Raw genomic sequence first — 24,763 nt, 5'->3', positions numbered from 1 at the left:
TGGGAAGGCAAGCACGTTGTTTTCACTCAGACTGGGTGGGGGTGGGAGGGTTTCTCCTGTGACTTCTGGGTATAGAATGAAACTGGTGCTCAACAGGATGGAAAAAGAAATGGAAAGGGACGTGGCTCCTCAGTCTCAGAATCAGTAATGTGCTACTACCCAGAGGGTGGGTAACAGGACACGTCTGGTGGCAGTGGGTAAGCCCGAATGACCAGCTAGCTAACTCGTCAAGCTGCTGGGACCTCAGTCCCCAGGTGGGCAGCAGAGACTTTGGACCTGAGCTCCTCACAGCAGTGTGCTACCTAGCAGAGGATAAAGAAAGAATGTAGGCTTACATAGGAGACCTGCAAGCAAGCTGGCGGGAAGTGAAAAGGACATCCATTTCCAACGTGGAGGATCAGAAGAGGAAACGGGTAAGTGGTAGAAATGAAGTTTCTCAGAGGGGTGCCAACCAAAATGTCAGACCCACCTGGAGTCACTGTTTCTAAAGCACAGCAAGGCCTACATTTGATGTGTTTCAGGGTTGTCTATCCTGGTTTGAGGAGGCCCCTTATAAATCATTTTGTTTTATAAACACCACATATTAGTTATATTAAAATAAAACATTATATCACTAAAAAACTATAAGAGCTTTTCAAAAGCAACTTAAAAACAAGTGTTTTTTTTAAAAAATAATGTATTTCCAAGTACTTTTTTAAAACCATAGCACAGCCCTGGCCAGTGTGGCTCAGTTGGTTGGGCATCATCTCATGCACTGAAAAGTTGCCAGTCAGGGCACATGCCCAGGTTGTGAACTTGATTCCTGATAGGGGGCATGCAGGAGGAAGCCAGTCAATGATCTGCTCTCATATCAATGTCTCTCTCTCTCTCAAAATCTATTTTTTAAAAATCTTAAAACCTAACGTGATTTTTAGAATACATCATGGACTTAAAACAAGAAAAAATGTTTTAACAGTTCTTCCTTTCCTTCTCTAGATACCATCTCCACCAGTGCTTCTAACCTGATAGCCTTCCTTCCATGCCTCTCTTAGTTTTCCATTCAGTATTCAAATGTATGGATGCATTTTTTAAAATATACTTTTATTTATTTCAGAGAGGAAGGGAGATGGGGAGAGAGATAGAAACATCAATGATGAGAATCATTGATTGCCTGCCTCCTGCACACCCCACACTGGGGATCAAGCCACAACCCAGGCAACTGCTCTGAAGGGGAATCGAGCCATGACCTCCTGAGTCATAGGTCAATGCTCAACCACTGAGCCATACCAGCTGGGTTGTATGGATGCATTTTTACAAAATTTTATATGCCACAGTAATATGTACAATATTGATAATATCCCAGAGACAAATCTTAGCAGCTATATAACATCCCATAGCATAGATATGTCAAATTTACTTAACCATTTCCTGACAGGTATTCTTGGCTGCTTCATTTTGCTTTTTGCACTGGAAATACTACAATAAAAATCTTCGTACATATATTTTATGTTATCCAACAATCTCACCAGCTTACAATAAAAGTTTGTTTCTCGCTCACACTACTGTCCGCTGCAAGTCAGGGTGTTCTTGCACAGTTTGTCTCCAGTGGTGCTTCAGGGATCCACCTTCTTTTTGCTGTTTTACAGTCCTTCTTTACCAGCAGCCAGGATGGGAGAGGGCTTGGAGGATGACAAGGAAGGATTGGTGAGGAAGGCTGGATGTGCCTTAAGATACTTCTGCCCCAAACCCATTGGCTACAACCCAATCATGTGATCCCAAACAAACGGCAAGGGAGGCTGGGAAATGCAGTCTTCCTATAGGCCCAGACTTAATAGATGAGCAGGTAGACAATTTTGCCAAATATCTTTATATTGGTGGATTTATTGCAAATGATATATTCCTGGACTGTGAAATTTCTATGTGAACTGTGTGTATGTCTGTGTGTGTAATCACTTTGCAAAAAGACCACAACTAGTTCTGCCAGCAAAGTCAAAATACGCAGCACCATTCTTCTTTCTAAATCTACCCTTCATAGGCACTAAAAACCTGGAAATTCAGTTGGCTAAATTTGTGTCAGCAGGGCCCTGGCTTAACTTCCACATGATGAGAGGCCCGCACTGACAGATGGCAGAGAGCACGTTGTACAGTGGCTTCCAGGTGATGAGCGGCATTGTGCAGATTGCTGGCAGTGGCCTTCCCTGGAATTCCTGCACTACCGGATTTTCTAAAGCCAGCCCTCTCTCCCGACTCGTTTCCTCAGTCTGACAGTTTAGTGAACGTCTAATTTCTTGTTAAACTCTCTTCCTACTTGAAATATTTAAAGCACTAACTTATATATCAACCTAGTGTTTGTCTTTGTATATGGCCCATTATTTTTCTACAAATAAATGTTTAATTTTTATTTTCACGGGTAAGGCCGTGGGCCCCTGGATCCAGGTGAGCCTGGCCCCGGGTCCGGGTGAGGCCGTGGGCCCCTGGATCCGGGTGAGCCTGGCCCCGGGTCCGGGTGAGGCCGTGGGCCCCTGGATCCGGGTGAAGCCATGCCCCTGGGTCCGGCCGAGACCAAACCAGAGGGAGTCGACCTGCATTACCACCATTTGTCCACCATCCAGAGCTTAGGGGTCAGTGCCGACATGTACTCATAAGGAACTGGTGGACATTGATATTGGGTCTCAAAAGAACTGTTGGTCCAGAAAGAAACTCACTACAGACTGATTCATTTGCCTGTCAGCATAACTATTATTGCTCGTCGCACATTCAATTCTTATAAGTATATCTCTAGTGACACATGATTTCGCTCATCTAGGGGAAATGATGAACAACATGGACTGATGAACAAGAACAGAACCAGAAACAAGGAGGCATCGATCGGACTATCGGGCCTCAGAGGGAGGATAGGGGAGGGTGGGGGGAGAAGGGAGAGATCAACCAAAGGTCTTGTGTGCATGCATAAGAGCCTAACCAATGGTTAAGTTCAACAGGGGGTTGGGGCATCCATGGGGAGGGGTGTGGGAGGGGAATGGGGGGATGAGGACAAATATGTGACACCTTAATCAATAAAGAAATTTTAAAAAAAAATTTTATTTTCAAATAAATATGCTTTATATTATAGCTATGGGGTTTCTATCTTCCCAAGCCTTAGTTAACATAAATATTCTCTAAGACTTCTAATTTTTATCTTTTCTATTTAATTCATTAATCTGGAATTTATTTTTGCAAATATTGTAACTGCTAGTATCATTTATTAAATAATCACATTTTCCCACCTAGCTGAAATACCATCCTTGTCCAAAATGTCTTGATCTATTTGTAGGCCACCTAGTCTATTTCAGTGATCTATTTGCCCATTCCTAAGCAATGCCATATGTGTTGATTGCTGTGGCTTCATATAAAAAACTTTAACAATTGGTTTATCAATTCAACAAAGATCGTGTAAAATGTTAACTTTACTAACACGTTTACTCAGTTGTAAACAGAACTCAGAATAAAACTTATCTATCTCTGGGCATGTATTTGAACTTTCTATAAAAATTAATAACAGAAATAACTGAATGTTTGGCTAATATAAGGAAACAATGGTCAATCCTAACCTGATTTCAAACGTTTGAGAGCAAACTCACTCTTCTCACTGATTGCTTTTATAGTAATTGAACATTGTGTTATTGAATTTATAAAGTAATGTCATCCTTCTCAATGTTTTCCTTCATTGTTATTGATATGTAATTCACATACCACTGAGTTCCCCCTTTAAAGTGTTCAATTTGTTGTCACAACTAGCTAGTTAATAACAGGAAACGAACAGAGAGGAGGCCAGACATTATAAGTATGGGCATCTGGGCAGCTTCACCAGGAAGCTACAGCTTCACCTTCCCCAGGGAATCACCTGTCGGTTCCCTGCAGATCACTGGGGGAAAGTACTCAAGAAAGGGGGACATGGCACATGTGCAGTGAAGTCAGAGTGATGTAGGGAAGAAGCTTGCCTGCCAGTCTAGCCTGAAAAAAAGATAATTTTGCTAGGAGGGCGGAGCCACTGCAAGCACACAAAATCCTGGAAGGATAAAATCCTCAGACAGAGTTCCCTCTCTCTTGTGCTCCTTATTTCCTCTTGATCTCTTGCTCCATGACCTGCACTGGCCTGTGCACATGCCTATTTCCTCTCCATAGCCACAGTGCTCAGGGCAGTGCAGGCCCCACAAGCAACAAAGTGCAGCCGGGAACATGGGCTCAGCTAGCCAGATGCTGGCCTGGACTGGATTTTCATTTGGAGTGGAAACTCTGGGCGGTGGCCTTCACCCTGGCCCTGCTGAAGATATGACTAGACTTTTTCCGTGGTGGATGGGACCTTGGAGGAGAAGCCCCTGAATTTTACATCATAAAGTTTTCCATGAAACCCCATCCTCCCGAGGGGGCCTCAGGAAATTTATTTTCCCCATGACACCCCAAGAACTGCACTTCTGCTGATAACAAATTCAGTGGCTTTTAGTACATTCACATCTATAAGTGCACTGATCACCTCTTATCTGATTCCTGTTTGTCTAATTTTTTTATTATTAAAAAAATGGAAAAACAAAAGTACAGTTTTCTTTCAATAAAAAAGTCATCTGATCCTCATGCAGTTATATTGCAGAAAGTGAAGTCCATGATTTTAGAACGATGGTAGCAATTTACCAACCAAGTAATCAGTTTTCACACAGTTTCAATAATTGCAGCAATTTCCTTGAACTGTCTGTAGAAATTCTGGAAAGGAGAAAAATAATGTTAATTTTGCTTTCAGAGGTAATAATATCTGACCACCAGAGGCTATATAACATTAAGATTATATTTGAATGTGATATTCTGAACTATTATTGAAGGTTACTCTGAGGAAAAAAAGAGGCATAATTTGGTACTATAAGCAAAAATATTGCAGAGTTGAATAACTAGCACATAACTAAACTTTTCAAAAAGTACACAAGAAAGTTCTTTTGAGATCACACCAGAAAGATTTATTAACTAGCCAGCACTGTCTTAGACACTGAAGATTAAAATAACAAAAAATGACAGGTTGGTTCCCAGGCCTCAAATCATTTTACATCTAGTGAAAAACTGTATTTCAGGGTGACAGGGGCTGTTTTGTTTCAGATATGGGTTCAATTGCAGTAAGAGAGATCCAACATTGACAACGGCTTCAATGGTAGAAGCTTATTTTTCTTTCATTTAAAAATTGAGCTAGTCTGATAGTTCTCCTGTAGAAGTCATCTTCTTTTTTCAAATTCAGATAAGAAAGGGATCAAACATATTCTGTCTTCCTTCTCTTCAACCTGCCGGGAAGTAGGGAGGCAAATTTAAAATTTAACCTCAGCAAAACTGATTTACACATTTGCCTTTTCCTTCTTTTTTAGTTTTAACTCTCTACTGGTACTTAAGAGTGTATTTTGTTTTAATGTATACATAAATTGATTATGGAATAAAGAAGGATGTGACTATTTCTTTCAAAATATATACTGACTAGAGGCCTGGTACACAAAATTCGTGCACTGGGGGGATTGGGGTCCCCTCAGCCCAGCCTGAGCGCTCTCAGTCCAGGACCCCTCAGGCGATGTCTGAATGCTGGCTTAGGTCAGATCCCTGGGGACCTAAGCCGGCAGTCAGACATCCCTCTCACAGTCTGGGGCTCTCACAGTCCGGGACCCCTTGCTCCTTACTGCCTGCCTACAATGGAGGCGGGAGAGGCCCCTGCTACTGCTGCTGCACTCGCCAGTAGTGAACCTGGCTTCTGGCTGAGCAGCACTCCCCCTGTGGGAGCACACTGACCACCAGGGAGCAGCTCCTGCATTGAGCATCTGCCCCCTGATGGTCAGTGTGCATCATAGCAACCAGTTGTTGTGGTGGTTCTGCCGTAACAGTGGCTTAGGCTTTTATTATATAGATGGCCCTGGCTGGTGTGGTTCAGTTGGCTGGGCCTACTCTATGCACTGATAGGTTGCCTGTTCGATTCCCAGTCAGAGTACATGCCTAGGTTGTGGGCCCGGATCCTGGTAGAAAGGTTCATGCAGGAGGCAGCTGATTGATGTTTCACACTCATATCAATGTTTCTCTCTCTCTTTCACTCCCTCTCCCTTCTCTCTGTAAAAATCAAGGTCAAAATTTCAGCTACAAAAAAAGATATAAACTGAAAGCTCAAAGAATGTTGCCAAGGTTTCAGTCCTGTAATTTGATTAACAGGCTCTGTTTTCCTTATTAGATGTTAAGCCATGTAAAAACTAATTTAAAAGAGTTGCCCCATTTGTGTGTGTTTTTCCTATGAGAAAAAAAAAATCCTGCAGGTGGATCAGAGCACATAAAGGCTACACAGAAAATTAAGAGTTAGACCAAGATTCTGAATTATGAAAAGAACTGAAATCTATATTTTTTGAAATTGAAGGGGTTCTTATATTCAGTTGAAGGCTACTCACATATCACAATATACTACATTTATTTCCTTTTTAATGAATTCCTAATTCCTTTAAGATATTAATTAGCATTATTAATGCTGAACTTGTGACCATTATTTTTTGTCCTAAAGCAGAGATATCAGTTTTAAAAGAAAGAAATCAAAAGGAGGAAAAAACCTTAAAATGTAATTTGTAAAATAGAGCTACCACATGGTCCAGCAACCCTACTTCTGTTCCAAAGGAAATAAAATCACTATCTCAAAGACCTATCTGCACTCCTACGTTCATTGCAGCGTTATTCACCATAACCAACGTATAGAAGCAACCTAAGTGTGTGATGACAGATAAAGGGATAAAAAAATGTCACATATAAATATATATATACACACACACACACACACACACACACACACACACACACACACATACATACACAACAGAATACTATTCAACCTTAGAAAGAAGGAAATTCTGCTATTTTGACAACATGAATGAACCTACAAGCTAGAAGACACAGAAAGACAAATATTGCATGCTTTCATTTATATATGCAATCTGAAAACTTGAAACTCATAGTAAAAGAGAGTAGACTGGTTACCAGGAATGGGAGTGGGGAAAATGTGGAAATGCTTGTCAAATTACAAACTTTTAGTTATAAGACGAGTAAGTTTTGGAGACATAATGTACATCAAGGTGACTACAGTTAATAATAATGTGTTATATGCTTGAAATTTGCCAGGAGAGCAGATCTTAAGTGTTCTCACCACGCAGACACACATTAAGTGAGGTGACGTATTTTAATTAGCTTGTGGTAATCATTTCACAATGTGTATATATCCAAAATATCGCCTTGTATACCTTATATACAATTTTTGTCAATTATACCTTAATAAATCTGAGGGGGGAAAAGTATCAGAAAAACTCAAAAGTGGCTTATGAGAGGTTTTTCTTACGAGTACTAACTGCTGTGAAGATTCCTCTCTATTCACATAGCTTGAAATAAAAAACAAAACAAAACAAAACCCTAAGGCCAGTTATATTAGTTAATGACAACACATTTCCCTGTATGTACATTTTAAAAAAAATGTAATTTCTCATCTACCCTCTTTTTTCTTGCTTCCTATGGAAAACAGATAGAATGCTAATATGACTAACAGGACTCCAAATATAAACTATTCAGATACTCAAATCTCTAGCTAACAGAACTAATCATCAAGTACTAGTGTTCTGATCTGCTTTTTATAAGCATAATTAGAAGATTCAAGGTTAACACTATTCAAAATAAGATTCATTTAGCTTATCATTCTCAAATATTAAACTTAAAAAGAATAAAACAGTTAAAAGCAAAGTAAATATCCTGCCAGAGAAATGAAAACTTTCTAAATATATTACAGAAGAGTACTGTGAAAGTGATCAAATGTCATAGTATACAAATTCAGCATATTATATTGAAAACAACTTATCAAATTCCCAGAGAAAACAAATTCAGATTTTGTATACTAATAAACAGAAATCACATCAAAACAACTGTAAATAAAAACAATTAATATTCCCCCTTAAGAAAGATTTTATACATAATGTTAAGCAGCAATGACAGAACAATGAGCTACAAATGACTGAATTAAATTACAAACCTGAAACTGTGGAATTGTCATTTCAAAAGACTTGGTCTTTACTTGGCCTGAATGATCTGCCACTTTTAGCATCACTGCAACATAAGGATACTTAAGTGATCTGCAACTGTCTGAGCTCACAGCCATACCCAGTTTCCACTGAAAATCTACAAGCTGTAAGGAAACAGTACAAAACAATACATTGGTAATAATATTGCTCTGAATTCAGATATTTATTTAATTTTACTGCTCTCACATTCAACTTTTGTCAATCATACTAAAAGAAAATATCTTTATCTTAATATTGCTGGAGGAACAACTACCAAATGAAAATGGAGAAGCAATAAGGAACATAAAAAGAGTTAGAAAACAATACTGTGCCCTAGTCGGTTTGGCTCAGTGGATAGAGTGTCTGCCTGCAGACTAAAGGGTCCCAGGTTCGATTCCCGCCAAGGGCACATGTCTGGGTTGAGGGTTAGATCCCCACCCCACCCCCAGTAGGGGGCGTGCAGGAGGCAGCCAATCGATGATTCTCTCTCATCATTGATGTTTCTATCTCTCTCTCTCTCTCCCTCTCTGAATAAAAAATAAAAAAGACTGTCATAATCACAAAAGGAAAAACAAAAACAAAAATCTCCACAAAGTGTGTAATGAAAGTAGAAGGAAGATGTGGCAGTACTAGTTTTCCTTTCATTTTGCTTCTGCATTCAAGGGGGCTCCAAATGCTCTGGACTGTCTCTTACTCTTTCCTATTATGTATGCCTTCCCCCATTCCACAACCTAAAAGTCCTAAAATGGAAGATGAGTTATATACCCTCTTCCTATTTGATTGAGGCACACATGGGAACCATTCCAGTTTCTTTCCTCACCATGGTCCTCGACCTGAAATCTTGCATTAGCATAAATACTGGGTGATAGGTGGTTTTAGATTTCATCACCATTGTTGATGGACACCTGCCAGGTGATGTGCCATGCAGTTTAAATGTTTAAATGCCTCACCGAATCATAACACTATAGGCTATTATTTCCATTTTGCAGATGACACACAAGTGAATTTTAGATAGCCTGGATAATGTGCACAAGGTCACATATTTTAGAATCAGAACTTGGACCAAAGTCTGTTTGACTCCAAAGATTACATGCTTATTGACTACTGGCTGCCTCAGTACTTTTTAGCTAATTCCTGTCAATGATTGTTCGGTGTTGCTATGGCATAAAACAAGGTTGGATAAATGCAGCTCTTAATAATGACTCTAAAATATATGACCCTGGCTCAACCAGTGTTGCTCAGTGGTTGAGCATCGACCTATGAACCAAGAGGTCATGGTTCAATTCCCGGTCAGGGCACATGCCCGGGTTCCTGGCTCAATAATGATTCTCTCTCATCATTGATGTTTCTCTCTCTCTCTCCCTCTCCTTTCCTCTCTGAAATCAATAAAAATATTTTTAAAAAAATAAATAAAATATAAGGCCATGAGTGGATGAATTAGCAGGCGCTCACAAAAAATACTTGTCTACTGACAGATACCTTTTGCTACCAAATTAATGCTTACTGTGTAAAAGCTTTGCTTGTTAATAACTTTCTCTCTTTAAAAGGTGGGATTGGTGTGAGGACCAAAATTTCCTTGACTGGCTTTGGACCAATCAGCTACAGCATTAAGGTCAGGTTGGTGCTCATAAAAGGTTAATGTATTTAATAAGTAAAAAGACTGTATATGTACATTTTTAATAAAAGCATCCCACACAAAAATAGAAAAAGATAGTAGGTATATAACAAAAGAACTACCAATGAATAAACATATAAAAGGGGCACAGGGAAATGCAATTTTAAACCACAATGAAATACCAATACCACTACACACCTACCAAAATGGCAAAATTTTAAGTCTGACAATTCTAAGTATTAGGAAAAAAAGATGTGTCATATGCTGTTGATGGGAGTCTAAATTGGGCCAATCTTTTGGAAAAAATGGCTTTACCTAGGAAAGCTAAAATTATGCACGCCTTGCAATCCAGAGATTCAACTATGAATACAGCCTAGAAAAACTTGTGCATATGTACACAGGATATCAGAATGTTTCTGGTAGCTTTATTCATAATAGCCCTAAATTATAAATAACTCAAATGTACATCAATATTAGAATGGTCAATGAAATGCAGCAATGAAAATGAATGAACTTCCGCTACACTTAACACCCAAAATGCTGAAACGAGTAAAATTATGTGATTAATTCACTTAACTTGAGAAACAGGAAATATAACAGTTTAGGAATGCAAAACTAGATGGCAAAACTATGAGAAGTGACAATATGATTATCACAAAAGGATAGGAAGGAAGGAAGAGGTTTGATTGGCGAGGGGCATGTGGTTAGACTTCCAGGACTGGTAATGCTCCATTTCTTGAGTTTTGATTGTAGTTACACAGATACTCAAATTTAAATTACTCTCTTCTTTTTATAACTTTGCTAGAGGCCTGATGTGTGTGTCCCTCAGCCCAGCCTGCACCCTCTCTAATCTGGGACATCCCTCTTACAATCCAGGACTGCTGGCTCCCAACGGCTCGCCTGCCTGCCTGCCTGGTTGCCCCTAATTGCTTCTGCCTGCCAGCTTGTTCACCCCCTAACCACTCCCCTGTCAGCCTAATCAATGCCTAACTGCTCCCCTGCCAGCCCAATTGCCCCTAACTGCCCTCCCCTGCTGGCCTGGTCACCCCTAACTGCCCTCCCCTGCCAGCCTAGTCACCCATAACTGTCCCCCCTGCAGGCCTGGTCTCCCCCAACTGCCCTCTCCTGCAGGCCTGGTCACCCCTAACTATCCTCCCCTGCAAGCCTGGTCACCCCCAACTGCCCTCCCCTGCAGGCCTGGTCACCCCTAACTGTCCTCCCCTGCTGGCCTGGTCACCCTCAACTGCCCTCCTCTGCAGGCCTGGTTCCACCAAAATGCCCTCCCCTGCAGGCCTGGTTCCCCCCCAACTGCCCTCTCCTGCAGGCCTGGTCACCTCTAACTGCCCTCCCCTGTTGGCCCCTAACTGCTCTCCCCTGCTCATCTGGTTCCCCCAACTGCCCTCCCCTGAAGGCCTGGTCCTCCCCAACTGCCCTCCCCTGTAGGCCTGGGTCCCTCTCAACTGCCCTCCCCTGCTGACCTGATCACCCACAACTGCCCTCCCCTGCTGGCCATCTTGTGTCCACATGGGGGCGGCCATCTTTGACCACATGGAGATGGCCATCTTGTGTGTTGGAGTGACAGTCAATTTGCATATCACTCTTTTATTAGATAGTATGAGATGAAGGCTAACTAAATTTACTGTGGTGATCATTTCACAGTATCTGTATGTGGAGTCATTATGTGGTGTACCTTAAGCTTACATACAGTGCTCTATGTCAATTATATCTCAATAAAACTGGAAAAGTTAAAATAATTCATTAACCTGTCTATATGTTTTGTATATATGTGATTTTGCACATATAGCAGAGTGGGATATAAGTCAGTGAGTTCCTGGTTGAAAAGAGAAAGTTACTGTAGGCCTGGGTGATCAAGAGAAAATGTTACAGAAGGGATAACTTTAAACTCAGTTTGAAGAATAAAAAGAACTGAAATTGAGAGAAAAATGTGGCTTATTTATAAATTTCATAAATACACACCTACCAAAGAATAAGTGCCTAATAAATAATAAGCTGAACCAACCAGAGATAAAAAGAAAAATAAATCTGGTTAAGGAAGAACATATTTCCTGTCGTAAACTGGAAGGCTTTTGTAAGGAAGTTTGGAAAATAAAGCCAAGAAAGGTGATCAAGAGGCCACTAATTCTTTACAAATTATATGAGTTTTCAGAGGTTTTCAAAATACTGTCAGATGCTCTACCTTATTATGGAAAGCAACATATCATATAAGTCATTTAAACTTTTCCTGTAGGCAATAAGGACTCACAAAAAATGGTATTAAATAGTGTATTGATTTAAAAAGTCATCTGGTGGCAGCAAAATACAATAATCCAAGTATAAATTTTAAATGCCTGAGCGAAGGTGGTGACAAGTAAGATTGAGCTGAACCTCTAAAGAATGAATCACGAGGTACTGATGATTATCTACACAGTTATGGAAGGTATCAAAGAAAAACAACTATAAAAATTTGAGCCCAGATGACTGGGAGAATTCTGATATCATGTATCAACCAGGACTTAACATATTTTAGGTACAAAGGTATTACCAAGAAGTGAGAAGGAACACCTAAATAAAAATGTTCAATAAGTGGCTAAAAATCCAAGAACACAATTCAAGGGGGTTCATGATTAGAGACAGATATTTTATATCAGTTCAATGGTGATGTCCAAAAATATAAATGGATCCATTTTAAACGTATTCATCCTATACAACTCTTTGGGGTAAGAAGTTCCATTTTTTATTGTCCATAGTAAAATGGTAGAGTAAAATATTGCTTATGTGACTCTCAAAGTCTGAAATAAAAGTCTGAATTATCTCATGCAGAAAAGCAATTAAGGAAAACAATGTTGGAATCCACGGACCATTACAATGGTGAAACTGGCAGGTGAGAAAATGAGAGCTGCCATTCAGACACTCATTGTGCCAAGTTAGTATTCATGGGTTAAAGAAAGCTGGGGTTAGGTTTATGAGATGAGAATTTCCCAAATTCTAAACTGAACACTTAAATGAAAATTAAAAGCAAACCTAAAAAAAAATGTAGTTTAGCCTTAAATAAAAATTAACTGCATAGGATATTTAAAAAAAAAAAAATCAAAACAGAGCACACTTATTACTATGGAGAATATTAAGAATGAAGTAATGTAGCCTTAAAATTCTTATAGAATGAAGAAAATAATTTACAAAGAAAAAAGTTAGTAAGGAAAAAAACATCTAGAAGTAAAATGAATATATAGAAGAAAAATAGTCAGAAAACAAATGTAAAGTAAAAGGTAAAATTGATGAAGATAAAATTGATGACCATTTCGGTTTAAATTTCATTTTTATTTTTCAAAACACAACACAGGAGAAAATTAGAAAAATAATCATGCACAACTCCATCCTAAAAACTATTTTCTTATTCCTGTGCCCCCATTTCAAATCTTTATCTGTATGTAATTTTTATAGCTAGAGTCACAAAATATACATTTTTATGTTCTCTTCCTTTTAAATTGAAGTTTTCAAATGGAAAGAATGTTAAGTGTTCTGCACACATTAATCTCTCTCAAAAGTGCTATGAGGAAATGACTGATTAAACAACTCATCCAAGGACACAAAACTAGCAGAGCTGGTATTCCCAACCAAATTTGCCTGATTCCATACTCTGCACACTTTTTGTTATACCTACCTGCAACATGATTACTATTTGGAATTAAACTAAGTTCTAGTAGATCAAGAAAGTAGACTGGGATTTAGCATCTTCTACATGGTAGACCTGAGCTGTCCAATACAGCAGCCACTAGCCAAATGTGACTATTTAAATGAATTAAAAATAAACAGAATAAAAAGTTCAGTTCCTCAGTTGCACTAGCTGTATATCAAGTGCTCAAGTGTCACTTGAGGCTAGTGCTACCACAACAGACAGTGCCATTATAGAACATTTCCACCATTGCAAAAAGTTCTATTGGACAGTACTGTTAGACTTATATTAACATATATGTGGAAATTGATTAAGGCATGAGTGATTAGCAATTTCTACTGGAGAATTCATATTGGCTCTAGCTCAAGTAAACATTTGCTAAGTTACCAGCTTCCCTTATCTTGTTTAATGGGACCTTTCTCTATACTTTGCTCTATTTTCCTAATAGCACTTATCATCATCTGAAATTATCATGTTTATTTATTTATCAACTGTCTCCCAAAGGAAATGCAACCTTCAAGAGAGCAGGAGCATAATCAACCTAGTTTAGTACTGAATCTACTGAGTAATACCTGGTACAAAGTGAATGTTCTAATAAATATTTATTGAGTTAATATGTTTAGAACTTCTGTTAGTCTCCAAAGATAGCTTCTAAAAATTGGTATATGTACATGATGCTCCTCACATCAAGAAATGGAGCTTAGCCGGCCGATGTGGCTCAGTGGTTGAGCCATCGACCCATGAACCAAGAGGTAATCAGTTCAATTATGGATCAGGCTCAGTTCCCATTAGGCAGCATGCAGGAGACAGCCCATCAACAATTCTCTATCATCACTGATCTTCCTATTTCTCTCTCCCTCTCCCTTCCTCTCTGAAATCAATAAACACATGTTTAAAAAGAAAAAAAGAGAGAGCTTATTTTCCCTCTGCATGAACCCGAGCTGTCCCTGTGATTGCTTTGACCTGCAGAATATGGCAGCAGAGGCTTTCTGGAATCCTCAAGCATGGGCCTTGGGAGAATCGGAAGTGTCTATCTCCTTCTTCTTGGAACGCGGCTCTTGGGGCTCTCCCTTTTGGAACCCAGCCACCATGATGTGGACAGCCATGTGAAGGAGAACCAAGTCACTCCCATGAACAGCTCTAGCTGAGCTCTCAGCCAAGGTCATCACTGAGCCATGTGAGTGAGTCCTCTTGACTTCCGGCCCAATTAGGCTCCTGGATGACTAAAGCTCTGGCTGAAATGACAGGGAGGAGAAACTACAACTCAGCTAACCCCAGTTAACCCACAGAGTCCTAAGAGATAATTAAATAGTGTTTCAATTAACTAAGTTTTGGGTAGTTTGTTATGCAGCAATAGATAACTAAAGTAGAGCAACTGTCAGAAAATAACTATCAATAAGCTTTTTATGATCTATGATTTACCAAAAATGTATTCTCATAACTATATAATCTGAACTACATTAGTTTATAGAAAGTTTAGCAAATACAAATAACCAAAAAATATTACAGGTAACCAGTTACCTCCTAGATGTTAATACACCCAGTAAAAATAATACAAAAAAAATAAAATCTTTCCCATTAAACACATTCACTAATAGTGCAACTGCCCAGCAACGCCAAACATATCATCTTTCTCAAAAATGTTTTTCATCCTCATTTCATTTCTACTGATGGTCCCCACTTTCCTAGTGTCTCACATTTGAACTGTAGTCAACTTTGATTTTTCTCTCCCCCTTACTCAAAACATGTATGAATTGCTATACTCAAGATTTTATTTGTCAACGCCACTGGCATTTATTCCCTTCTTCCTAATTTCACTGTTAGAAACCTCCTGAAAGCCCATTTTTAAAATCTTGCCTTGAATTTTACTGAATTAGTTTCTTCTCTAGTCTTTCTCAGCTCCAATCCAGAGTAGACTCCAAACACTGCTTATAAATTAACAAAATCTAATACAACTGGTCCAAACCTGTAAAGTCTGCTGCCCAAGAGCTAGTTACCAACCATTTACCTAGCACTAAAGTCATGTCATGGAAATCCTGAAGAGCTTTCCCACTGGTAATCAAACTGCATCCCTTCTTTAAATGAACTTTCAACCTTTACAGCTTTCCTTATGCTGTTCGTGCCTCTTGGCATTCAACTCTCAAACATCTTAAAATTCAAAACTCCTCTCATATTATACCCATTCTGTGAAGTCTTTCCTGGTTTACTCAGCCTTCCTATGAATGTTCTGTGTCACTTCTTATAGCCTAGCACTTAGAACATTTTGCTGTGTATACTAGTCATCTGTGGGTGTGTTTCTCTCCCCCACTCACTGTACTACAATTGCCTTTGGGGCAGCTGGTACGTCCAACACAATACATAGAACAAAAACAGTCACACATTTATGAAGCACTATATACACTGTACAAAATTTAAGTCATTATTTCTTATATATAGGAAGAGGGAAAATGGCACTAGATATTGTGTCAATACAACATATTTAACTTATACCATAAAACTGGCAAGAAAATAAAATGTGGCAGCAATAGGAACAATCATTCATCTATGAAGAGTTCTATTAGACATCTATATAAGAGTCACGAATTACTTCAAAAATGATTCCAAATATCAGAATGTGAATAGATACTCTTAGACCTCTAGTGTTGGGCAATATAGCACCATGGTTTGTTAAATTTAATAAGCACAGATTCTAAAGTCAGACAGACATGAGTTTGAATCTCAGACTTTGTAGATATGACTAAATTAAGAATCCTGAGGCGAAGTGTTTCCTGGATTATCCATGTGGGCCCAATGTAATCACAAAGTCCTTTTAACAGGGAGGCAGGAGAGTCAGAGTCAGAGAAGGTAACATAATGATGATGGTAGCAGAAAGAGAAGCGACAACAGAAGCAGACGTTAGAATGATGTGCTTGGAAGATGGAGGCAGAACTCACAAGCCAAGGACTGTGAGCAGCCTCTAGCTGGAAAGGCAAGAAAACAGATTCTCCCCAAGAGCCTCCAGAGGGACACAGCCCTGCCAACACCTTGGTTGTCAGTCCTACAACACTAATTTTGGATTCCTGACCTCCAGAACAGTAAGATAATAAATTTGTGTTGTTTTAAAAAACAGCACTCCCCTCCCAATAAAAAGGTTCCACTTTTAAAACCTTATAATCTAGTATGATTCAGTTTCAAGATATCTTACTCCAATAAAGATGATTCAGTGTAAGTGAATGGATAAAATGAGTTATGAAAGACTGAATCAAAGTGCACTAACCCAGTAACTCTGAGCAAAGCCAGACAAGAGTGTTGGTTACTATCTCTCTGAGTTCTCCCTACCACCCAGGAATCCTCAAAAACAACAAACAGCAAGATCAATTGGAGACAAATGACACAGAGCAGTCAATGGTCATCTCTCAGCCCCTTGTATTCTCATTCTTTCTTATTTCATCTCTTATAGTATTTTGAATGGACCTGGGTGACTCTTGACCTAAAACAATATATTTTTAGTACTCTTCTTCTGGGAAGTGTTTTATAAGTTATTTGTCTAAAAACAGTTTATTAGCTAAAATAGGACAAGAACACTTGTAACAAAGAAACAGGATTAAGATATACCTAAGAATTCAAATTCTTATTCTTAGTATAAATATATAGGGTGTCCCAAAAAATTGCATACACACACTCTGAATAATTATAAAGGCAGTGTTTATTAAAATACATTTCATTTTCAAAATTGAGCTATCAACCCTAGCCAGCATGGCTCAATAGATAGAGCATCAGCCTGCGAACTGAAGGGTCCCAAGTTCGATTCTGGTCAAGGGCATGTACCTCAGCTACAGGCTCCATCCCTGGCTGTGGTCAGGGGGTGTGTATTGGGGGGGTGGGGAGGGCAACCAATCCATTTCTCTCTCTCTCACATCAATGTTTCTCTGTGTCCCTCCGCCTCCCTTCCACTCTTTCTAAAAATCAATGGAAAAATATCCCCGGGTGAGGATTAACAAAACAACAAAAACAAAAAATTGGAACCATCAGCTCTTAAACTGTGTTTACATTTTTGGGGGACACCCTGTATACACATTGGAAGATTAAAGAGGTATACTCTCCATTCTTAAAATAACTGGTTTTTAAGACTAAGAAAATGTTTGCGGTGCTATCTTTGTAAAGTTTAGTAATTTATTCCCTTAATCATCATTCTGAAATATTGTGTACCTAGCCCCGCGGTGTGCTCAGTGGTTGAGCATGGACCCAAGCACCAAGATGTTGCTGGTTGGATTACTGGTCACGGCACCTGCAGGGGTTGCGGGCTCAATCCCCAGTAGAGGGCGTGCAGGAGGCAGCCGACGGATAGTTCTCAGCGGGATGTTTCAATCCTATTGCTGTTCCTCTCTCTCTCTTCCCCTCTCCCTTCCTCTCTCTAAAAGGCAATAAAAACATTTAAAAATACTGTGTAACTAATTCCGAATAAATTGAACCTAATCAAGAACAATACTTGTTCTGTACTCTTTCGGCTGGGGTGGGTGGGGAGGTTAAATGACGATGGCAGTAGGCAGTGGCTACCATCTCAGGTGCAAAGAGGAAGGAGCGATGAGGGGCAATGCAGGGTGGGGGGACGAAGGTGACCGGCTTGCGGACACGGGCCTTGGATGGGGGGAAAGCTGGGGAAGGCTCACGGCGCATCGCCCCCGGCTTCCCAAGGCCCGCCCCTTACCCACGGAGGCCAGCGAGGACCGGGCAGGGCTGCCACTCACTCACCTGGTTGGTGACCTGAAACGGAAGCAGAAAACGCAATTTAGGGAATGACCTTTCTCGCGCCAGAAGCCCGCTTCCCCGGCTGCCACTAGCCCAGGGCTGACCTTGTCCTTAGCATCCAGCAGCGGCTCGTTAGACCCCTCCATGGCAAGGGTCCCGGGCTCTGCACCACCGACTCCGGTGGACGCTCCCCGAGCGACAACACTTCCGCTTCCTCTTCCCGGCGCGGGTGGCCTGGCGCACGCATCGGGCGGGGGGGCGCAGCAAGCAAACATTTTTGTGTAACTCACCCATATCATCAATTAAGTACTAGTTTTAAGGAATACACTCAGAAAAAAATTAACTACTCTAGGAATATGGTTCCCAGCATGTAGGCTATCCCCTGCTATGGAAGGACCTAGAACTTTAGGGTGCCGTCTCCCCCTATTAACGCTGTAGGTGTGGACTCTTCCTATGAGGGGGGGGCACAGCTCCCTCTGCGCAGGCGCAAGCTAGTGGCTTGCGCGAGTAATTGATCCTAATCAAATTGGAAAGCGGCTGGAAAGCCGCCCTCCTTCCCCACAGAAGTTCGTTTTACGAGGGAGAAGTTGTGGGAACTATCGTTAATAATCAGCTTTCGTCACTCGGGTTTCCTGCACAGGGGTCGCTGGTGGGGGGCGGAAAGGGGGGGTGCTTTATCCCCGCTGCCATCCTGACCGCAGCCAGAGCTCCCCATCTGGGCTTCCCGCTTCCCTCCTACTCATCGCAAATCCACTCTATATCCAAAGAGATTTTTTCCCCCCCGCAACTTTTTATTTTGAAAAACTTGATTTTTTTTTCCCCAGAAAAGTTGCAAATAGTTCAATACACATACGTATATACTTCATCTAGATTCACCCACTTAACATTTTTACACATTTGCTTTAACCCTAGTTACATACTAGGTGTACCGGTTAATAATGACAGATTTTGTAATCAAAGAAAACATGACAATTTCAAGGAGAAACATCAAAAGTTCTTTATTCAAAGTAATGTCCATCGCTAGCTACACATTTCCCCATCTTTCAGGTAATTTGTGGGTACCGTCCCAATAGAACTTTTCTTGTTTTGAGGCAGACCATTCAGAGACCCAATTTTCCACTTCTTTGTTTGTTTTGAAGTGCTGCTCAGAATGTGTATGTGCCATCGATGGGAACAAGTGGTCATCTGAAGGAGCAAGGTCTGGTGAATACAGCGGGTGGGTTAATACTTCCCAGGCAAGATCTTTTAACGTGTCTTTAACTGGTTTTGAAGTGTGTGATGGTGCGTCATTACGAAGCAAAATTACTTTGCCATGTCTTTCGTTTCACAATCAAAGTGTGGTTCAAATTGATTATTTGTTGTCGGTAGCGATCAGTATTAATGGTTTCACCTGGTTTTAGAAGCTCATAACATACCACACCTTCCTGATCCCACCAAACACAGAGCATTGTCTTCTTTCCAAAGCGATTTGGCCTTGCAGTCGATGTTGATGGTTGACCTGCATCAACCCATGATTTTGTGCATTTGGGATTCTCAAAATAAATCCACTTTTCATCACCAGTCTCAATTCGATGCAAAAAAAACTTTCTTTCGTGCTGTTGAAGCAACATTTTACTGATGACTTTCCGGTTTTCCATTTGTCTTTCGTTCAGTTGATTTGGCACCCATTTTCCTTCCCTTAACATCTTTCCCATTGCTTGTAAACGATCTGAAATTGTTTGCTGAGCAATGTTTAATCTTTCTGCAAGTTGTTTTTGAGTTTGACATGCATCTTCATCCAATAATGCTTGTAATTGTTGGTCTTCAAACTTTTTCGGGTGACCTGGACATTCTTTGTCTTTCACATCGAAAGCATCACTTTTAAAGCGTTTAAACCAGCGTTCACAAGTATCTTGAGATGGATCATGTTCCCCATAAGCTTCCCGATGTATACGATAATTTTCAGCAGCACTTTCCTTCAAAATAAAGTAATGAATTAAAACTTCCTGCAAAAGCTCTTTTTTTTTGGCACAAAATTCGACATTTTTAAGTGTAAAAATATCTATGATGTTAACACCTTCAGCAAATTTGACATATGAAGTTTTTTTTAAAATATATATTTTATTGATTTTTTACAGAGAGGAAGAGAGGGATAGAGAGCTAGAAACATCGATGAGAGAGAAACATCGACCAGCTGCCTCCTGCACACCCACCACTGGGGATGTGCCCGCAACCAAGGTACATGCCCCTGACCGGAATCGAACCTGGGACCCTTGAGTCCGCAGGCCGACGCTCTATCCACTGAGCCAAACCGGTCTCGGCGACATATGAAGTTTTGAAGCTTGTTGTCAATACAACAAAATAGCATACATATCAAATCGCATATATATCAACATATGTGTAACTCCATCTATTGAAAAAAAAAAGCCGCATTATTTATTACCCGGTACACCTAGTACATAGTAATGATGACACATTATCCCTAAGTCCTTGTATCTCCCAAGAACAAAGGCATTCTCCTGAAAAATCACAATTATCACACTCAGGAAATTTAAAACTGATAAAATATTATCTACCACATGGGCCAAATGCAAGTTTCCTCAGTTGTCTCAATAATATTCTTGAAAACTGTACCCACCAATGTAATGAACCTGCCACCGGATGCATTTGGTTATGGTGTCTCCTTAGTCTCCTCTAATCTAGAACTGCTCTGGTCAAATGGCCGGACTGCCTTGTTCCTCCCTGAGGCTCCGGGGGAGAAACCACCTTCAGGTTTGGGCAGAACTCAGTTTTACGCAGCTGCCATCTCCTTGCTGCCTTTGGAGAGGGGGGAGGGGGTTCTTCAGCTTCTAGAGGCCACCTGCATTTCTTGTCTTGTGGCCCCCTGTCTCCATCTTCAAAGCTAGTAATGGCAGGTCAAGTCCTCTGCACCCTTGGAATCCCTCTGACCTCCCATTCTGCATCACCTTTCTTTCACCACATCGTTTTTAAGGTCTCAAATGATGACACTGGGTTTACCCAAGTAATCCAGGATAACCTCCCTGTCTTAAAGTCCATAATCTTAATTTCATCTGAAAAGTCCCTTCAGAGCAGTGCCTAGATTGTCTCTGATTGAATGACCAGGAAGAAGAATCTTCGGGGGGAGGAACATCTTTTAAAATTTTGCCTACCACAAACAACCTTCATATAATTGTTGGAGAACTACATTAGTTAACACATGTAAATCCCCTAGAACTGTGCCTGCCATGGAGCACTCAGAATCTATGCAAAAAGGAAAAAAAAATAGCCAAGGTTTTGGACTCAAGGTTATTGGACCTGATTAAAAGTACTAATTAGCTTAGGAACACAGTCTCTGAATGAGAAAAATCATTTCTTTTCTATGGAAGTCTGATGAAAGATAAGACACTGTGGTGCCTCCCTCTGGTCAGTGCATCCGTTTCATTTGTCAGGAAATATTTCTGTAGCCCTTGGCTGCCATCAGATTATGATCCATGGAGGGAATTGTACTCTATGCAAAGCTGTATGCACACACACACACACACTCACACACACACACAACTAAACACACACAGGCCACATGTATGCACACACACATATGTAAATCTTAACTATATAAAAATGCCCCCAAAAGATGAAAAGAAATATATTTAAAAGTTAAATTTTTTTTATTTCTCTGTATTTTTCATGCATTCCCTTTAAAACTTGATTTTTTACAAATTTAAATTAGGCATGACTGTCCCTTTGTAAACATCTATTGATCTAATTTGGGGAGAGTAAAATGTCAGTTGTGTGTAGCCCAATCTCTGCTGTTACTCTTGTTCTTATGCTCCTGACACTCTAGCAACACATGTGATCAACTGTTTATTTTTAAGACCTCCATCTTACAAAATATCAGATTTTGTGCAGGTTTAAGACTTGGAAAATATAGTTTTTATGACCAGAGTCAAGAATAATGCTAAAATTAAAGATGTGTAAGCATAACTTTTGTTTTATTTATATTTTTATTTTATGACATGTAAGTAGAACACATAAATCAGAAAATTCTTTTAAAATATTTTTTACTGATTTTTAAAGAGAAGGAAAAGGAGAGGGAGAAACATTCATTCCCAACATAGGTCAGCCTCCTCCCACATTCCCCACACCAGGTATTGAGCCAGCAACCTGGGCATGTGCCCGGACCAGGAATGGAACCGGCCAGCCCCTGGTGCACAGGATGATGCTCAACCAATTGAGTCACACCAGCCTGGGCAATCAGAAAATAGTTTTGAAGCCCAACTGGTGTGACTCAGTGGTTGAGCATCCACCTATGAACCAGGAGGTCACTGTTTGATTCCAGGTGGGGCACATGCCCAGGTAGCAAACTCTATCCCTAGTAGGGGGCGTGCAGGAGGCAGCCAATCAATGATTCTCATCATTGATGTTTCTATCTATCTCTCCCTCTGAAATCAATGCAAATATATATTTTAAAAAAGAAAATAGTTTTGAAGCTCCTATAATAAACCTGGTACTGTCAGAAGTGCAGGAGGATGTCCCAAGAACGATGGCAAAAACTCTGATCTCACAAGAATTACAGTGGAATGGGGAAAACAAAATTGACACACATGAAGCAAGTAATAGTTCAAGCTAAGCTTGTGTTTTGGGGGCTTTCGGATGCCGAATCATATAAATCCAACTCAAACTAGCCTGAGCAAAATATCAGAAATTATTGTCTTACAGGGGTGGCCCCTGAAATGTAGGGGTGGAACAAAAGGGCCCCATCTCTCTTTCCCAATTGTGACATGGCCTTCTGTTTGTCTGTTGGCTTCATTCTCTTGGGCTTCTCCCCGTTATGGGCTTATGGGGGAGGGGTGTGTGCCTATGCCTATTTGACCACCGTCATCTCTGGGGTCACAGCTTATGTAGCTCATGATCCGAGGGGAAAGAGGGAGCTGTTCTTCTGTCTCAGTTCTCAGAGGGACTCTGATTTTCCTGCTTGGGTCATATGTTGTCTCCTTGGACCAATAGTGAGTCTAGGGTGATGCATTAATAATTTTGGCCACAAGAGGTAGAATTGTGTGATTGGCAGAGTTACTAGCAACAAAAGAAGTGAAATGTACCGTATAGAAGAGAGAAGTGCAGATGATGCAACAAAACGTGGGTGAAAACATTCTGGGAAAACAAAAACAATAGATGTCCACTAAACACATTACCATACCATACCATAGCATACCATACCATACCATACCACAACATAACATAACATACCATACCATACCATCAATGGCGGTAGTAAGCAGAATAATGCCCCCCCCCCCCCCCCCCACCAGATGTCAACTTCCAAATCCCCAGAATCTGTGAATATGTTAGGTTACCTGGCAAGGGAGGATTAAGGTTGGGATGGAATTCAGTTTGTTAATCAGACCTGATTAACAAACTGAATTCCATCCCAACCTTAATCCTCCCTTGCCAGGTAACCTAGATATAGGGGAACAGAAGAGTTAAAGTCAGAGAAACTTTCAGGGATGGGATGTGAGGAAGATTCAGCCAGCGTTGCTGGCTCTGAAGATGGAAGGTGGCCAAGAGCCAACGAAGCAGGCGGCCTCTGGGAGCTGGAAACAGAAAATGGATTCTCCCATATAGCTTCCAGAAGGAACAGAGCCCTACCCAGACCCTGACTTTAGTCAAGTGAAACCCATTTCAGACTTCTGATCCTCAGACTGAAAGGGAATACATTTGGGATGTTTTAAGCTGCAGAGTTTGTGGTAATTTGTTCCAGCAGCAGTAGGAAACTATGACAGTGGAGGATCACGCGATGTGCTGGAAGCTTTAGAATCACACAGGCCTGAACTGAAATCTGTCTTCTACCACTCAGCTGTGCGACTTCAGTAAAGGTAGCCTTTCTGAACTTCAGCGTTCTAATCTGTACAAATGAGGCTATTATTTGTTTCACAAGGTTTTTATGAAAGGTTACATGAGATCACATATACAAAGCACATGGCAAAATTCCTGAACATAGTAAGTACTCTGTAAATACTAGCTCCTATTATCATCATTATGATAGTCAATCCTCTAAAGAAACCTCTACCCTGGCTGGTGTTCTCAGTGGTTAGAGCATTGGCCCTCATACCAAAAGGTCATGGGTTCAACTCCTGATCAAGGGCACTTAACTGGGTTGCAGGTTTGATCCCGAGCCTTGGTCGGGGCCAGTGCAGGAGGCAACCAATTGATGTCTCTCTCTCTCTCTCTCTCTTTCTCTCTCTCTCTCTCTCTCTCTCTCTCTCTCTTTCTCTCTCTCTCTCCCTCTCTCTCTCTCTCTCTCTCTCTCTCTCTCTCTCTCCTCCCCCCTTCTCTTTTTACCTCCCTCCTACTTTCCACTCTATCTAAAATCAATGGGAAAATATTCTGGGGTGAGAATTAACAAAAATGAAATAAAATAAAATAAAATAGAAGCCTCTGGATCATACATTATCTCCATTTTAAACATGAGAAAAACTGAAGTTCAGGAATGTTAAGCAACATCACCTAGCAAACAAAAAACTCTGTTTTTAATTTACAGTGTGCAGTCTGATTTCAGAGAACTCCAGAGGGATTGAGCACTCCCAGTGTACCTGCTAAAATCCTCCCCAGGTGCCTTTGGCTAATTGAATGTTCTATTTGTGCTTCAGGCTATTCAAGAATGTGAATAATTGAGTGCATGTTGTGGGGGTGGTGGATAGTGGTGGTAATCAGTGGGCA

General features: G+C 40.5%; 1 protein-coding gene across 2 annotated transcripts; it reads right to left on the bottom strand.

Annotated features, from left to right (window-relative positions):
- Positions 1–3,041: 3,041 nt before the first annotated feature.
- On the bottom strand, positions 3,042–18,286 carry COMMD6 (COMM domain containing 6). 2 transcript variants are annotated; one of them, XM_079779195.1, is made up of 3 exons: positions 18,160–18,286; positions 8,027–8,179; positions 3,042–4,716 (listed from the first exon to the last, which is right to left on the bottom strand). In XM_079779195.1, the coding sequence occupies exons 1-3, from the start codon at positions 18,214–18,216 to the stop codon at positions 4,666–4,668; spliced, it is 261 nt and encodes an 86-aa protein (XP_079635321.1). In that variant the 5' UTR covers positions 18,217–18,286; the 3' UTR covers positions 3,042–4,665. The 2 variants fall into 2 exon arrangements, with proteins under 2 accessions (XP_079635321.1, XP_079635320.1); XM_079779194.1 differs by lacking the exon at positions 18,160–18,286 and adding an exon at positions 18,030–18,063.
- Between the last annotated feature and the right edge of the window lie 6,477 nt (positions 18,287–24,763).

Source organism: Cnephaeus nilssonii, assembly GCF_951640355.1.
Source record: "Cnephaeus nilssonii genome assembly, chromosome: 8".
Lineage (NCBI taxonomy): Eukaryota > Metazoa > Chordata > Mammalia > Chiroptera > Vespertilionidae > Cnephaeus > Cnephaeus nilssonii.
This window is presented reverse-complemented; position numbering and strand designations above follow the sequence as displayed.

Coding starts and splice junctions, on each gene's coding strand:
- COMMD6 (XM_079779195.1), bottom strand. CDS start 18,216: ATGGAGGGGTCTAACGAGCCGCTGCTGGATGCTAAGGACAAGGTCAGC. Junction 8,180..18,159: donor ACAAGGTCAGCCCTGGGCTA/GTGGCAGCCGGG, acceptor GTTTCCTTACAG/CTTGTAGATTTTCAGTGGAA. Junction 4,717..8,026: donor TGACAATTCCACAGTTTCAG/GTTTGTAATTTA, acceptor TCTCCTTTCCAG/AATTTCTACAGACAGTTCAA.